Source organism: Pithys albifrons, chromosome 12 (genome assembly GCF_047495875.1).
Source record: "Pithys albifrons albifrons isolate INPA30051 chromosome 12, PitAlb_v1, whole genome shotgun sequence".
NCBI lineage: Eukaryota > Metazoa > Chordata > Aves > Passeriformes > Thamnophilidae > Pithys > Pithys albifrons.
In genome coordinates, this window is record NC_092469.1 from 14,210,145 (window position 1) to 14,226,473 (window position 16,329).

Consider the following 16,329-nt stretch of genomic DNA (forward strand, 5'->3'; position numbering starts at 1 on the left):
ACATGGGATTTATTGTAGGATTGGGGTTTGGTGCACTGAGCATGTAAGGCACAGCAGAGAGTGTGTGATTTTTATTCCATGAGGAAGGTCTGGGCTGGGAAACCAGGCAGGATCATTTGCAGTTCTGGACAAGAGGTATCCAGCTGATGATGGAAGCTCTGGGAGCGCCTGGGCCAGCTGTGTGCCATGCTGCCAGCCTCTCACCCGAGCACCAAAATGCTCCAGTGAACAACTTAAGAGTGGGGGAAGACAACAACGACACCAAAATTGCGATGATTTGAACCAGAGAAGAGGGGTGAGGAAGAAAGACAAGGAAACAGGAAAACAGTGCAGCACCTCGGGATGGGAGCAGCATGGGAGAAGAGCAATTGTTGCCTGATTTTCTTTGCTCACTTCCAAGTTGAGTGGTTTGCAGTCAACCTGATACCACGGCGCATCTACTGCAGCCCCACTAAGCAATGCTGCTGCTGCCCTCTGAGCAGCGGATGCTGCTTAACACAACTTGGAACTTAGCAGTGCTGGCTGGACACAATCTCCCTCACATCTTCACAGAGGTTGTTGCAAGACGACTGAATTCCCATTCACGAAGCACTTGACCATGACCCAGTTCCATGGGAAAGATACCAGCTCTGGGGTCTGAAGCCCCAGCTGTTTTTCCAGGTAGGCAAAAAGGATTCTGAGGAGCTGGCTTTGAAGGGTCAACTCTTAGAGACGGAAAAGGAGGTCTATACATCAGAGGGTCCCCAAGACAGCAGAGCTTCCAGCCGGGCAGCAACAGGTTCTGCATTGGGTGTTCTTCAGTTTGGCCAACAGGGTTAAGTCCCCCAGTGCCAACACTGGCCAAGCCTCACAAAATACCTCACTTCAACCAAAAAACCCAAATCCCAGCTAGATATGGCAACAGTAAGCTTCCAGAAGGCTTTCTGCAGCAGCTACAGCACTTACCTCATCTGACTCATCTGAGAGAGTTCGCAGCAAGATGGGGAAGAGGCTGTCAGTGTGTCGGAACATCTAGAAGCAAAAAGACAGGTGGCATCAGCTCTAGAGGCTTGGTCACCTCCTGACACAGGACCTCTTGCCCCAGGGGAGGCTGCTAAAAACTTCACCAGCATTCTCCATCTGAGCTGGAAAGCTCTTCTTCCTCAAGCTACAGGGTATCTGGCAGCCAAAGCCTTCTCAGAAAAGGCAGGTGGACACACATTTGCACTGCTACCAAGACAACTACAGCCCATTCAAGGGTATGGAGCAGACTGGGAGCAGACAAGCTCAGTCCCAAGGGAAGAAGCAGGCTCGAATGCTGAGTCCCTAACTTACCTTACGAGGAGTCTTGATGTACAAGTGGTATAGCCATTTCAGGACTGCAATTCTGGTCATCATCCCAGTGGATGTGTCATGAAGGTGGCAGTCCAGCACCTGAACTATTCCATCCAGGTTCAGGATCACCTGGATCCTCTCACAGCTGCATGGAGAGAGAGAGAGGTTGGTTCAGTGCTGCAATGTCCAACTCATTCCTCCCATGGATGGGAGGTTGACACCACAGCAGAGGCTGCATCAAACATTTCAGCTCAAACACTCCCTAGATGCCACTCGCTAGACCAGGTTGCTCAGAGCCCAGTCCAGCCAGGCCTTGAACATTTCCAGAAACTGGGCATCCACAGCCGCTCTGGGCAACCTGTGCCACTGCCTCACTATCCTGTGAGTAAAGATTTTCTTCCTAACATCTAATCTAGACTTCTTCTCTTTCAGTTTAGAACTGTTCCCCCTTATCCTATCACTATCTGCCCATGTAAAAAGTTGCTCTCCCTCTCTTTTATGATGCTTTGGAAACAGCAGAAATCTCCCAGGCTTTAAGATTTACCACTTCTCCCAAAACAGCTGGTACCAAGGCATGAGAAGACATCACACCAGATGAATCCAGTACTATGGCTGTGTGAGAAACTGGTCTGTACTGTGCTCACCACATTTGGGGTCCAAAGATTAGAGCTCCATAAAACAGACTCAGAATTCACCTCAGAGTTGACCAGTTCAAACAGTTCCAAAGAACATCAACCCACGTGTACTCAAATTCCACTAGCTGGGACCACCCAACCTGACGAGGACATTCAGGCTCCGCTGATCCCAGCAGACTTGTGCTGAGAAATGGAGATGGGGCCCTGGCTGGCAGTGGGTTTGGGATGCAGCTCTGTGATACAAGGCTGCCTTAAGAATTTCATCTTGTTTCCCAAAAGACATACCAAAAGGATGAAGATAACTCTAGGTCATCAACCAGAGACGAAAGGAAATAATTCCCTTAGTTCATCAGGGCATTGTACCTTTTAGAAACTGACAGCTGCAGACTCTTAGCTCTTGCTCCTCAGCTTTTCCCCCAGATAATTGGGACTTGCACTGGGACAGGAGACCCCCAGGCAAAAAAGTCATGTTACAGCATTTTTGCATCCCATTTGTGATCTTGATATCTACCTGATGGTTTCCCACCTTCTTGACAGCGAGGACATGGAAAATACCTGTTGCAAGAGACTCAGGTAAGAAGAGATGATGGTTGGAGGAAACCACCAAGAGGAAGCTGCACTGAAGATTATAGTGATGCCTGTCCTATCCAAGCTACTGAATTATTCAAGGCTGGACCAGGCTCTTGACAATTTTTCCAATGTGCGCAGAGCTGCCGTGCATCTTGTTTGATAAGAAATCCTAGGGGGCGGATTTCTCACGGTATAATTTGCAAGTAGAGCTGCAGCTTAATAGGATTTGATCTTCCCCAGGACACACGTCGTAAGGGCGAGACAAGGAAGCTGCAGCCCCTCACAGCCCTGCAGGGATCTGACTGCTTGATCTGCCTCATGTAACAGATGCTGGGGGCTGCAAACTGCATTTTGCTTTGATGCTGAAAACAACAGCCAAGGGCCAAATGCTCAGACATGTGGAACTGAGGGGAAGGAGGGATCCAGAGCATAGGGAGCTGAGAGAGGAAATGTCCAAGGGAGCAGCCTCCCAGGCCACTTAAGCCAGCCTGAAAGAGCCCTGTGCCTGGTTCTCCTGCAAAACCATCTCCTGCAGCAGTAGTGCAGCCTGCCATGCCCCCAAGTACAGGGCTTCATGTGAAAAGGAGAATGAATCCTTGACCCGACATCTCCACACAAAAATACACCTTGCCTGCGCAGAATGGGGAAAAAGAAATCTCAGCATAATGCATTTTTCAGAGGGATGAGGCTAAAAGGACAGCATAGAGACTCAGTGCATGAAGCTGCCCATTTTGGAGGTGGTTTCGATGCTGTCACACCCACCAGCTCCATGTTGCTGCAAGGAAGGTGGGGAAGATGAAGGGTGCCATGTTTTACCACAGCAGTGTTAGTCCACTGATGCTGGGCTTCTACCAGCACAGTAACAAATGATTTCCAGTCTATTTTGTGCCAAAACTGCTTGTGAAAACACCTTCTCCATGTTTTTTGTGAGCATGAAGTACCTGCTTGTGATGCAGTACCTGGGCAGAGCCTGGATGGCTCAAGCCAAAACTCACCTGAGTGGACCCAGCAGGTGGCTGGGAGCACCAGGCTGACCTGGAGCCAGCCAGTCCTCAGCCATGCCATGCACCTGCAGCTCTGCCAGGCTCTGCTCCCACTAGGAGGGATGGCAGCAGGGAAAAGCTCCCTTCCAGCTCTCCTCTGTCCACATCTGCTGAGATAAACCTTTTAAGGGGTTGCTGGTGGAGAAACAGCTTGTTTACTCAGCACAAAACCAGAGCACCACCCTGGAAGGTGAGAGGTCCAATGAACATGGGAAATTGGGCTAAAAATCTCCCACCACCCAGACTCCTCTGAGATGGAGTAGCACTGGATTACCATGGGCTGTTGCCTTTCCAGGGGTTACAGCTGCTGCTGCAGCTCTGGAGCGGGCTCACAGCTCGTCCTGGCTCTCCTTAATCCCCAGGAAGCGTGGAGCGGGAGCAGCAGTAATGGCATTGCATTAATGTGATCCTCTGGGCCTGCCACGCCAGCTCCCAGTGCCGGCATCTGCGGCAGGGCAGATGTCAGATGCAATCACTTCCATCTAACCCACTACCCCAGATTCTCCTCTGGAGATTGAACGTGGCCCTGGCACCGCCTCTGTGGTTTGCCTGTGACAGCAAGAACATGTTTTTAGGGCAAACTGAGCAATGACAGGGGCTGTGCTGGGTGCTCACCTCTGGATACTGGTACCCTTCACTCATGCTCAGCAGTGGGGCAGAAGATTCACCCCCAGTACATCACCCCATCTCAGAAAGCACCCTCCAGCATGGGAACAGAGCTTACTTTACCACTGCATTCAACCCACAGCAATGTTTTTCGCCCCATGTCCCATATTAACCAATTTTCTCATTTCTCCCCTTTCTTCAAGGGCTTCTGCCATCTCTCTCCTCAACAGTCACCTTTTCTCTGCCAATGCCTGAGCTGTCATCTCCCTCCTGGCCTCTTGCCTGGCCCAGCTTCTTTTCTGACCCCATTTTCAGACAAGGTTAAGGTCCAGGCCAGGCTCTAGCCTTTAGGCAAGCCCAGCAAAGCTGCCTTGCCAAGGGTGGAAATATCCAGGTTCTTTCATTGTGGTCCAAGTCACAAGGGCAGCTCCCATACGGGCTGGCAGCTGTGCTGCTCAACGAGTTTGAGCCAGCAGCCAGGAGGTAAATAGCTCCTCTCTGCTATTGGTCCCACAAGCTGTCGCTTTCTTGTCCTCCATCACTCTCATTTCAGCACTCTTGGCTTCCTTCTGCTTACTGCAGTTTCCAAGATCTCCCAGGGAAGCGATGAGGATAAGAGATCTAGGCAGAGGCATCCAGTCCAATGAGCTGTAGATCACTGTGACAAGGGCTGGGACAGTGTGCCTGAGGTCCCCTCCAGCTCACCCACCCAAGCATGCAGTGGCAGCAGCAAAGGGAAGCTATATCCTTGCTCCAGAACAGAGAGGAGGGCTAGGAGGAACCACTCCAAAAGGACACCCTGAACCTGAAAGCTACCCAAGACAAGCTGCTGGAGAATGGAACTTTAAAACAGGTTTGGTGCCTGAGCTCAAAGCAAGCCCTTATGCTGCCTTCAGCCAACAATCCCTTGGTGCAGTGGGGCACCCAGCACCATCCCTCCTCTCCACTCAAGCGTTCCCCACCTCCATGAGACCCCCAGCTGCACCCCGAAGGTGTGTCAGGCTCTGGGCATGGAGGTACACCAACTTTCAGCACGAGAGAAGCAGCAGCAATTGTGGCTTTGTAGTAAGCCCTAACTACCACAATTGAAAGCCTGGTTTAAACGCAGCCTTGGGCAGTTCAGCCACGTGGCAGCCACTTGCCCTTTCAGCAGAGCAACATACAGCTTTATGTGTCCATGCGTTGCTGGACACCACCCAAGACATAAAACTTTCCTGCCATCAGGAAGGACCACAAAGGCTCTTCTGGAGATTGCATGTCCCTTATCTAGTTTGGTGAGGGATCACGGTCCCATCACCCACTGCCCAACCCTGATCGATTCCAGCTGTGCCTGACCATCTGCCCAGGTCCATCATTAGGAAGTTGTCTCAAACAGTCCAGATATTGTATTGAAACACCGATGCAGTTACAAGAGCCTAAAAAGCACTTTCCAGCTGTTTTGGTCCATTGATGCAGGACAGACATCTGCATCTTCTCCTGCAGCAGCTCAGACTGACGGAAGGAAGCCTGGGCTCTGCTCCAGCAGTCGCGCTTCCACCTCCCCTTCCTGATCCGGTCTCACACCAGTGATCGCAGCAGCAGCATGGTCAGCCAGGCCACAGAAGGCTCCAGTGCCTCTGAAACATGGTTCTGGTCCACTTTCAAAGACAGTTTCTGCAGAAGCTGAAAGCAGGGACCCTCATCTGCATGGGGAACCCCAAAACTCCTCCAGCCCTTTACAGCCAGGAGTCAGTTTCTGTCTTGGCACACACATGGCCCCCATTTCCTAGTAGACGCCACCAGGAAACTCCCTCCAAATGAAGCTGGCAAATACTTGTGAAGTATTTTGGACCATGTTTTAGGAGTAGGGAGGGGGTGTGTGTGCCAGTTTGCAGTCACAGGAATGGGCCCAGCATAGATGTGCCGAGCATTCAGACTTCATCATCTTCTTGGATGGCATCTTCATGGAAGATGTGCCTCTGCAAACACCAGGTCATGAGCTTCTCCGCCCTCACTGACCAAGGTCCTCCTTTCCCTGCTGCTGCAGCACTATCCCCCTGCAGCCGGCTGCAGGGAGGGCAGGAGAAGAGGGCGTGGGAGCTGGATGCTTGGCGCCGGGCCACGCTCCATCACTCGCTTGCTGGGGGAGACCGGGGGAAGCAGGGGGGGAAACGAACAAAAACAGAAGCAGAGAGTGACTTCATCTTAAAAGGCAGCTGCAACTTCCTCTGTTTGCAGGCTTTCCAGCTTTTCACAGCAAGGCTTCCTGCAGTCCTGCCTTGACACCCAGTGGGCACTCAGCGTGCAGGCAGCTGCTGCTCCCGGTGTGAATTACGACTGCAAATGGCTACAGGTGCCAGCTCCTGCCTTCCTCTGGCTCCAGGGCCAAGCCAGACAGAATGAGCAATGGATAGAGCACCAGGCACGTGTCCAGGGCTCCTGTCAGCCACACACAATCTCCCTTCAAATCCATGCCTGCCCCCCACAATGGCAAAAATGTTTCAGATCCCCAAGCTAGACCAAGCAGAAAGGTCACACAGAGTAGGGAAATGGGCTTCAGGGCAGGTAAATCCCATGATAAAACCTTAGGAAGGTTCAAGAAAAGTCCCTCTGCAAAGCAAAATCTCTTAGCGATGTGGAAGGTCTTTCTTGCTGTCCCAGATGGCATTCCCTGATGCTGGAGTTGCTGGCAGACTGCTTCAGCTTGGGTGGCTGTTTTCCTACTCTCAGTGACACTGAGACAACACATCCCAGCTCTCCCTTCAGTTCTGACTCCCACTCTGTCCCTCCAGGTGCAACCCCTTCAGCACAGAGACACAGCAATCCTTGTCCTCCTGATTTAATGTCTTTCTTCCCTATTCCCTTCCCCATTTTAGCCCAAGGCACATCCACTTCCACACCTGCTAAACTTCAAGGACTCAGCAGGGTCAGGACTCGGCAACCACAAAAAAGACAGGAAAATAATTCAACAGCCATAAACCAACACATAGGTGCAAATGAAGTGACCTGTACTTCCAAAATAGAAAAAAATTAAGGACATTGTTAAAAGTAGGGAATAGCTGGGCCGTGCAGAAATGCAAAAAAAGGAATGCAGGGTACAGACCATCAACCTGAAAAGCTGATGCTTGCATTGCTTTGGGATGTGTCATGATGGGCATCACGGTGGTAGGATGCAGCTAAAGCAAGGCATCCTATTTTGGGGATCACAACAAATAAAAATAAGCATCAGCACAATAAAATAGTTGGAAATCACAACCTCTGAGTAAAGGAACTGCAGCAGCAAGAATAAAGAAAAGATGTTGTTAGAAGAGAGAGATTTGTCCCCAGATTCAGACAGTTGTATGAGAAGAAAGGTATTTGCAGGAGACATGATTTAGATGAGACATTGAGAGTGAGTGTGCTGGGCACAGAACTGGTGCCAGGCTGCCTGATGCCACACAAGGGTGACAGGGGTACAAGACCCCTCACCTCTGTGGCCCCAGATCCAGCCCCACAGCCCTGTGGTGGGCTGCCAAGACTGCAGCATGGAGCAGGGTCAGTGCTCCCCAAACTCTCCTGTCAGCCCCAGACTGTTCATGTGCCACATTCCTTTGACGCCTCTGTGCCTCCAGAAGATGAGCATGCAGTTCCTCTCCCACTATTCCTTTGCAATGGCAGGAGGGAACTAAATGCCTTCTGTATTAGCAAAGCTAGAAGAGCTGTAACGAAGACAATCACACACCTCTCCAATCTCACCCAATGTTTTAGGTGAAGTGCACAACCATGGGGTCTTGAAGACAGGTGAGGTGCAGACTCCTTAGTGCACAGACACTAACTGTCTTACAGGGGGCTTTGCAAGGTCTCTTCGTGAGAAAGAAGACCTCAGTTTACCACAGAGTCAAGATATTTTGGTGCAAAAGCATCAGAGAGAAGCAGTCAACTCCCAGAGCATCCCCAGTCCTCTGCCTTACTGGGATCCACGAGACCCCAGCTGCTTCCCAGTTCAGCCCACTCTTTCCCTTAGCTCTTGTCAGTATCTGCCAGTCCTTGTCTGTACTCTGAGAAGCCTTCCCTCCTTCTCAAGCCCGTCTGAAGCAACAAACAGACCCTACCTGGTCACCGGGAAGACACTGGTGTTGCTGGAGTCACCAGATGCATCCAAAGATCCTGGGGGCAGGAAAAGAGGAGACACAGTTAGTGGGATGGCAGAAAAGTTAGGCAGCAGGACTGGGAAGCTGGAGGGCCATGAGCTTCTGCAAAGACATCACAAGTCATTGTCTGAGGGTCCGAGGACCCAAAGAATCACTTTTGCCTGCAGTGAGCATTTTACACTTCTTGTCAAGCTCTTCTCTGCTGCCAGAGAAGCCAGTATAGGACTTCACCTACCTGGCAAAATGCAGGTGACAAAGCTTCAGACCTCTGCCCCAAACTGGGTTTCCTCCTCTGTAATGCAGACTCAGACACATCCTTCAACCATTCTGATGGTTTCAACAATTCTGGAAGTAGCCCAGATTTCAACACCTTGAGATACCACACGCACAGGGAAGGTGGAGTCTAAACCAGGACATCTCCTGGCCATCACCTGGCCATAGCCTGATTCCATGTGGAAGCCAAGTGACCCGAACAGCTTTCCAACCTCTGCTCTGTGCTAAAACTGGGCATTACAAGCACAGTGTTAAAGCACAACAGGACGAACTTGACTCTTTGTGCCCCCTTGTGCCAACAGCCTCTACTCACAGTGGCAGGAGCATCGCCACATCAGCACACCCAGGGAGCACAGCTGAGAGTTTCTGATGGAAAAGCATCACAGCTTTATCTGATCCTGCCTGTTTCAGGATGAAATCTTACCCCAAAGGGGTTGAGAGTAAAGCAATTATGTTTAATGTTGATATTTAAAAGCTAGATTTTAATAAAAGGAGGTATTCTTGGGACAAAAAATAAATAAAAAAGTTTTTGCTGCTGTGCTATGGCAGTAAATTTTTTGGCTTTATTCCTTCCAAAAAGAAACCCTGTAATGCGTTAGGTAATGAAAGCTTTTGCACCTTTATTGAAGATTAAGATGCTTACTCATGCTGAGATATTAAGGTGCTTGGCTCCATGTTATGGATAGAAACCAAATTAAAAAGAAGGAAAAACAAGTGTTGCATTGGCCGGGAATCGAACCCGGGCCTCCCGCGTGGCAGGCGAGAATTCTACCACTGAACCACCAATGCTGCCCTGAATGCTATTTCTGCGCCCTCCACCTGCTCCAACTCCCATTCCCACTGCCACCCACACACTGCCCCACACAGCTCCTGCCTCCCCACCTTCCACCCGCCTGCTGCAGGACAAGAAAATCCTCTGGTCTTAATTCCACCCTCCTGCTCCCTCTCACAGCAGAATTTTCCCCTGGCGGGTGTGTTACAGAAGAGCATCGGGCTGAAGGTACAGCCCCAAAAGAACAGATGAGCCCACACGATTTAAATGCTACACGTATTTCACACATCTGCATAATAAAGATGTGCTGTAACAGAAGCAGCGTTTAGTGATGCCAGGACAATGGCATCCAAGGATGCTGGAGGGCTAATGCCACTGCTGCTTCCAGGCACTGGTTCACCAGGACTGCTTCATTTCTTCTCAACTGAACCCTCTTCCATTCTGCTTACAAACTTTCGGCTTTTGTGTTCTGGACATTTTACGACTGGAGCAATACCCACATGATGGTCTGGAGAGCACCACGAATTTGGAAAGGATTCAAAATTCTTCTCCTTCCCTTTCTCTACCCTTCCCCACCACTGACATCCTTCATGCACATGTTGATGCCCTCCCAGGACTAACACAGCTCTCTGAGCTCTCCTTTGGGTGACAGTAGCGGCTCTCAAACTATAAATGATCTTTTTCAGGTCAACTTAATGACTAAGTTGAAGTGGAGGGGGGTGAGGGGTGGGGATGCTCACCAGGGAATACAGCACTGCAGCGCCACTTGGGCTCCAGGCCAGACCAATGATCCTCTTACACACACTGCACCAAACCCATCTGTCTCAGCAGAGGATCACCTGTGAAACAGGTCTCTGAAGAAAGCAGAGGTCCCACATGTCCTGTGCTGCTTCAGGACACCAAAACAACTCAGGAACTCCTCTTCAAAACTTTCCCTTGACCTTCCTTGCCCCTCTAATGGTCCAGATCAACAGGGACTCACCACTGGCTGCTACCACTGGCTTGGAGAGGGACTCCTCTGAGGTGGGCTCTGTTTGTATGGTTGACTGTTTGGCCTCATCCATTTCATCATCCTCTGGGATAACCAGCTTCATCAGGCTCTGGTTGCACACATTTGCCACCTCCTTAATGTCTGAGTGAAGACAATGTAAGGAACACACAGTCCCACATATGTGTAGGTGCCACCACAGCCCCACCAGGGCTGCCCCAGCCCACCTACTGCAACACCCCTCATGTCCAAATGGCCAGTGCGAGTGTTAGCACTGGTGTGAGGACTTCTCCTGGCATTCTCCAGCCATGCAGCTGGACTTGCACCCTGTGGGCTGCTGTAGCAGGAATGGGAGCAGCTCCGAGTTACAAGGATACTCTTCTTGCGATCATCGTAGGAGAGACACGGCAGGACAGCGGTCAGGATCCCCGAGGAGTAGGGCAGCATCACCCGGCCAGCCAGCTGGATAAACTCCCTCATCCAGCACATGGCTGTAAGCTGGATCAGGTCATCTGGAAGACATGGGACAAGCAAAGGTGAGGGAAAGGACAGCACTGGCAGCTGAGCAAAGTCCACAGGCTAAGGACCACATGCAAGCAGGGAGCTACCTCTGCTCCATCCAGTCACCAGGTCAGAGAGACCCTAACCCGGGAAAGTTCAGCCCCAGAGCAGATGAACTAAGACCTGAATCTGCAGTGAGGCTGAGATTAAACACAATCATTACGTTTCAGCATTAACCCAGTTCAAGCTATAATGAAGGTTTCCTCATTTACAAGTGTTTTGTCTCCCTTCCCAATGCATAAGGATATTTCCACTGTCACACCTGTTGCAGTTGTGTATCTGGGTCAAGCATCATTCCTAGAGATGGGTTTAAACTTGCTCAAGTTCTGAAACAGGGACCACTCCTGGGGCACTCTGCTGATGCAAGGCCAGGTTTTAGGCTTAACAGTGTCAGCTTAATCAACAGCAAGCAATCTCTGTCTACCCCTACTTTTCTATCTTCCATTAAATCCACTCCCATTCAGCAAAGCTTAAATAGCAGTTTAAGCTCAATGAGTACAACCTGGGGACAAGACCATTCCCAGGAAACACATCCAGCTGCAGCTGTAACCCTTTGCCACTGCCTACACGGCAGACCCACAGGAGCTACATTGCAGCACAAAGGCCACACACATCCTGTTTAACTGTCCAGGCTATGCATCTTGTGCCACTACAGATTACAAGAAGCCCTTAAGGAGATTCTTCTAGAAGTGCTGCCTATCCACAGGTGCCATTCACATCCAGGCATTTTTCTTTCAGGCCCCTCCACTTTGGGAGGATGCCAGGCCTCTGTTGTGCCTGGGGGATCAGCAGTACAAAAGCAATAGTGCCAGCTGTGGGAGAGCTGCCTGTTCCCCCCTTTCAGTGGGATGTGCATGCACAGTGACAAAAAAAAGGCAAGTCAGCGAGCTAGTGAACAGGCTCCTGGAAAACCTCTGGCCTGAACCTACAGTTGGCACCACAAACCAGGAGGCCATGCTACCACTTGGCCCTGTGCACTCACCCGCTGCCTGGCAGTGGATCACCAGGATATTGGCCATTTCTGCAAACTTGACACTGGAGGGATTCTTCTTGATCTCCTTGAGGAATTCCCCAAGAGCTACCTCGCACCTGCAGAGAGGCAGAGCAGCTGGTCAGCACTCAGTCACTTTGGATGGAGGAGTTAGGGAGAGATTATGGAGACCATTCCCCTGCAGGTTGAGATGGCAGAGTGCTGGTGGCACGACAGAGTGCTGGTAGCATGGCAGAGTGCTGGTAGCACAGCAGAAGTGCCTCCACACAGGGGCAGAGGTGGAAGGCTGTGCAGGGCCGGGAAGGGACGAGGCTGACAAGCTGATCCTGCCTCATAGCAGGGACTGCACACAGCTGCAAGGACTGAGGCAATGACTGTGTGGAGCCCCTCCACACCTTTCCACAATGCCTCCATAGTCACCCAGGCTCTGTGGACATAGAGGTGCCTGGGATGGGGAACACAGAGCAGAGTTGCAGGGCAGGTGATATTCAAAGTTTTCCGTGCTTGTTCCTCAACATGTGGATGCTGGGAAAGAGAGATACAGGGAGGATCAGAAGGCCTTGGCAGCAGGATAGACCCAGGCCAGACTCCCCACTTACTTAGGCCCTACAAAACAGGTCCAGCCACTCTCTCCTAGCACAGAACACCAGGATCCCCTGACCTCCCCGAGAACACACAGCCAAATGCCTCCGTCTTGGAATCAGCAGCATATATGCAGATCCAGCTCTCAATGCTTGCTTCTGTTCTGCACCCAAGAGACTATGGGCTGGAGCTCTGCCTTGCTGAGAGAGGCTCACGTGCTGTGAGCTCCTCCAGAAAGCTCATACCCCATTCCAAAAGCACACACGAGCCTGGCTGTGAAGGCAACAGCTCAACCAAGCCAAAACAGTCTGTTCCCCTCAGGCACAGAGCATGGTGTTCTCCATAGCTACAACAAGATGGGAGAGGCCCTTGCCAAGGACACCTTGATCCACTGCCCAAGCCGATCTGACTCCTTCCACACATGTGGGGTTTCACTGCAATTATACAGAAGAGCTGCAGACCAATGAAGGGGGTGATGGATGGACAGCAAACATGACACAGCCCTTGCACCCTGCCAGCCTTCACACTCACATTTTCCGTATCTCCTTGCTGTTGTCTCCCAGGATCTGGAAGAGCCCGTCCAGGATTTCAGGAAGGTAATCCAAGAGGTTGATGTCAGGCACAGACTCTAAGACCAGGATCTAGCTCGGGGAGGAGTAAGAAAGAAGAGTTGAGTTTTGGAGAAGCTCCCTAACATCACCAGCACAAATCTGGCAGGATACTGAGGAATTCAGAACTGAGCTATGTGGGATAAAGGGAAGAAAAAGAGGACAGTGTGGAGCTGCCCATCTCAGGAAGCAGCTGAGCTAGCATAGGAATTGAGTGATAAGCCTGCAGCACTGTATTTCCAATCATAGCTCTGTAAAACAAAGCAGGGATCAGGAATAACTGCCAAGACACATGCAGGCAGACTTGGGATAGCAACAGTACTGCTGAAAGAGGGAGTGCAGGGACCTGCATCTCCACAGACTCCAGCCAAGCACCAAGAGCTCCTGCCTTGCAGAGAAAGAAGAAAGCAAGTGGAAATCTCTTGTTTCTCAGAGAGCAACATTCCTCCATCACTGTTGGGTGATGGAAAACAGCCTGGCACTGCCCCTTGGGAGACTACAACCTCTAAACCACAGTATGTCCATTTATACAAGAAACACTGACTGTACTTTCTAACTTGGTGTGCAATGTCCTGAATAGGTTGGCAGAAACACAGTGCAGTGTCCCTGCCACTGCAGCAGCAAGGGGACAGGGAACTGGCCTTTTAAAGAAGTTAAAAACTCTGATGGCTTAAAAACTTGCCCAAATACTTGCCCACATCTATCTGCAGTTTGCCCAGACACGGGAAGCTGATGGGACACAGTATGGTGGAGTTGGGACTGGCAGAACATATGGCACTCGAGCACCTACCCAGGATATGATGAACTGGCGGGCATACTGGTTGTTGGAGTAAATCCTCTCACGCAGCAGTGGGATGAAGCCTACCAGGTCAAACTGGTTGCTCTCTGTCACGATATCCTGCAGAGCCCAAGAAGTGGGTGTTAGGAGGGACAGCTGCCCACACACGTCCATGCAGCCACCCCACCCTGCCTTTTTAAGGCACATGACAGGAAAAAGATAACAAGCAGTTGATGCATGACTCTGCAGGTCATGAGATCTGGGGAGAAGGAACCATGCAATTTATTCAGACAATGAGCTGGGAATACCTCTGCTTGGGCAGGAATTAATGCTGAGCAGGACCCAGAGAGGGATGCTCCTGCCTGCTGTGTGGCAGCCTGGCTGAACAGGAGGAGGATGGGAGTGTCTCCAATTCATGCCTCAGTGGTGTGCTGCACACACGAGCAAGCACTTTTGATGTAGCCACACAGATCGGGGCAGGAAAGTCCCTGACTTTCCTTTAAAGCTCTTTCTACGTGCTTGGTGGATTTTGATGCATGGCTGAGTCTCTCACCACAGTGTGGTGGAGCCAAATTTTCCAGCAGGAAGGTTTGCAGCAGAAGACTGGGTTAACTGGTGACATAATGAAGAGTGAGGGCAGAACCTGCGAGGGAGCCACATGCCTCTGAACAGCAGCAGAAAAGGAACTGGGAGGTCTGTAACAGTAAAAGCCTGTCAAGCAGGCAGAACAGGAACAGGAACCAAGCTCTGCACCCCAAACCTGCAGCAGAACAGCTCTGCTCACATCGTGACTTGCTCAGGCAAGGAAGAGCAGAGGAACAGCCCTTCTCTGTTGTCTGGGACAAGGATGAAAACCTGCACAGACTAAAACCTTGCTTTCTCCAGTTCCCAGGAGCTGAATGCACATGTGGAACTGTGATAATCCATGAGTCCCTCCATCCAGCTGCTTGAGAAGGCCATCAGACTATCGATCAAAGAGGCTGTTGTCGGTAAGAGAAAGAAATGTTTTGCCAGCAACCACAGGACTGAACTGTGATGGTTTTAGCAGCCACAGCCTCAGGGATCGACACGTCCCCAGCCAGGACATGCCTCCAGCCTGCACCAAGGACTCTCAGCTGGAGAGGAAAAATACCTTGAGGAGCCGATCAAGGAGCTCAGAGCCACTTTTGACGTTTGGGTCAGGATCAGCAGCCAGCTGTGAACGACAGAAACAAGAGCCATTGCAGCAGTGGGTCCCAGGTCTGCTCCCTGCTCTGCAGCGCAGCTCCCAGCAGGCTCACAGGACTGTTGCTCTCCTCTGGCATTACAGGGATGGACAGAGAGAAAACCCTTTATCTCCAATTTCTCATTGGACTCCAACAAATTCTCCTGACAGACTTCCTAGGGGAATATCAAACACACATCACCTCCCTCTGCTATGCAGGTTTTCATGGGCCAGCAGCCACACTCTTGAGAAGCAGAGAAACACAAGTTACTAGTGAAAATCTGCAAAGACACAGACATGGTTTTGACCTTACAGACCCCACAAGGCCATAGTGCTGCAGAGCCACCTCATCTGCAGCAGTTTTCTCAGCCTCATTTTGCAACTCTATTCAACAAAGAGCAGGAGAATACATCCTGGACGTGAGGACAGAGAACAAGGTATCTTACAGGGAACTCCACACCCACAGTATGGAAATATTTTGTCCCTCAGACCTGTCTGGGTCAAAGTAAACCATTTACTTGGAAAGAACATTCTTGGACAACTTGGTTTGTTTGACTTGCAGATGTTGAGGAGTACAGAACAAGACTTAGAACTCAAGAGTGGGAAACAAAAGCATATGGGGGTTAAGAGGAAGCTTCTTACCTTGCTGAGGCCATCGAAGAGCACATTGAAATGGGGGAGGACGGAGCCTCTGGCCACCTTGACAATGTTGTAGAGAGCCTCACAGGCGTAGTACCGCAGTCGACTGTCAGCATCATTGAAACATGTCAGCACCGGCTCAATCAGCTCCTTCAGGTACAGCCCAGAGTCCTGGTGCACATGAGGAGCCTGGTTAGCCAAGGACCTCGCCACAGGGAGTGGGAAGAGAGAGCATTGCCCTGGAACATACTGCAAAACTTCAGGCTCATGATGGTTTAGTGCATCTATGCTGGGCAGCATTATTAGTGAATTTTGAATTTCATTATTGAAACTATTGAATTTTATTATTCAGGTACAGCAACAGCCAACTGAGCAAGATGAATTCTTTCACAGGAGTCTACATCAGCAACAGAAGCAATTAGCTTCCCCAACAGGCACAGTTTGCTCTCCCAAAGCTCTCTGCTTTCTTTGATGTGCACCTTACTACAGACCAAAATGACTCCTCTTCTTGCAGACACTTCCAAAAACCAGCCACACGGTTTGACTCAAAAGCCCAAAAGAGCCATGAGACAGGAGAGTCCTTGCTCCCCTTCACAGAGATCCAGATGCTCTGGCGCAGCCTTGGAGGCAACTTACTGAGCTTGTTCTTGTTAAGG

General features: G+C 50.7%; 1 protein-coding gene and 1 non-coding gene across 2 annotated transcripts in view; both read right to left on the reverse strand.

Annotated features, from left to right (window-relative positions):
* Positions 1 to 16,329, reverse strand: part of VAC14 (VAC14 component of PIKFYVE complex) — a 58,515-nt gene that overhangs the window by 38,568 nt on the left and 3,618 nt on the right. Inside the window, exons 3-12 of the mRNA XM_071567564.1 lie at positions 15,677 to 15,844; positions 14,963 to 15,025; positions 13,843 to 13,950; positions 12,976 to 13,085; positions 11,854 to 11,960; positions 10,688 to 10,822; positions 10,305 to 10,454; positions 8,239 to 8,293; positions 1,315 to 1,459; positions 946 to 1,011 (exon numbers count right to left, since the gene is read on the reverse strand). Coding sequence (XP_071423665.1) covers positions 946 to 1,011; positions 1,315 to 1,459; positions 8,239 to 8,293; positions 10,305 to 10,454; positions 10,688 to 10,822; positions 11,854 to 11,960; positions 12,976 to 13,085; positions 13,843 to 13,950; positions 14,963 to 15,025; positions 15,677 to 15,844 — 1,107 coding nt within the window. The remainder of the gene's footprint in view (positions 1 to 945; positions 1,012 to 1,314; positions 1,460 to 8,238; positions 8,294 to 10,304; positions 10,455 to 10,687; positions 10,823 to 11,853; positions 11,961 to 12,975; positions 13,086 to 13,842; positions 13,951 to 14,962; positions 15,026 to 15,676; positions 15,845 to 16,329) is intronic.
* Positions 9,269 to 9,339, reverse strand: TRNAG-GCC (transfer RNA glycine (anticodon GCC)). The gene has a single exon. It is a non-coding gene; the product is annotated as a tRNA-Gly (tRNA).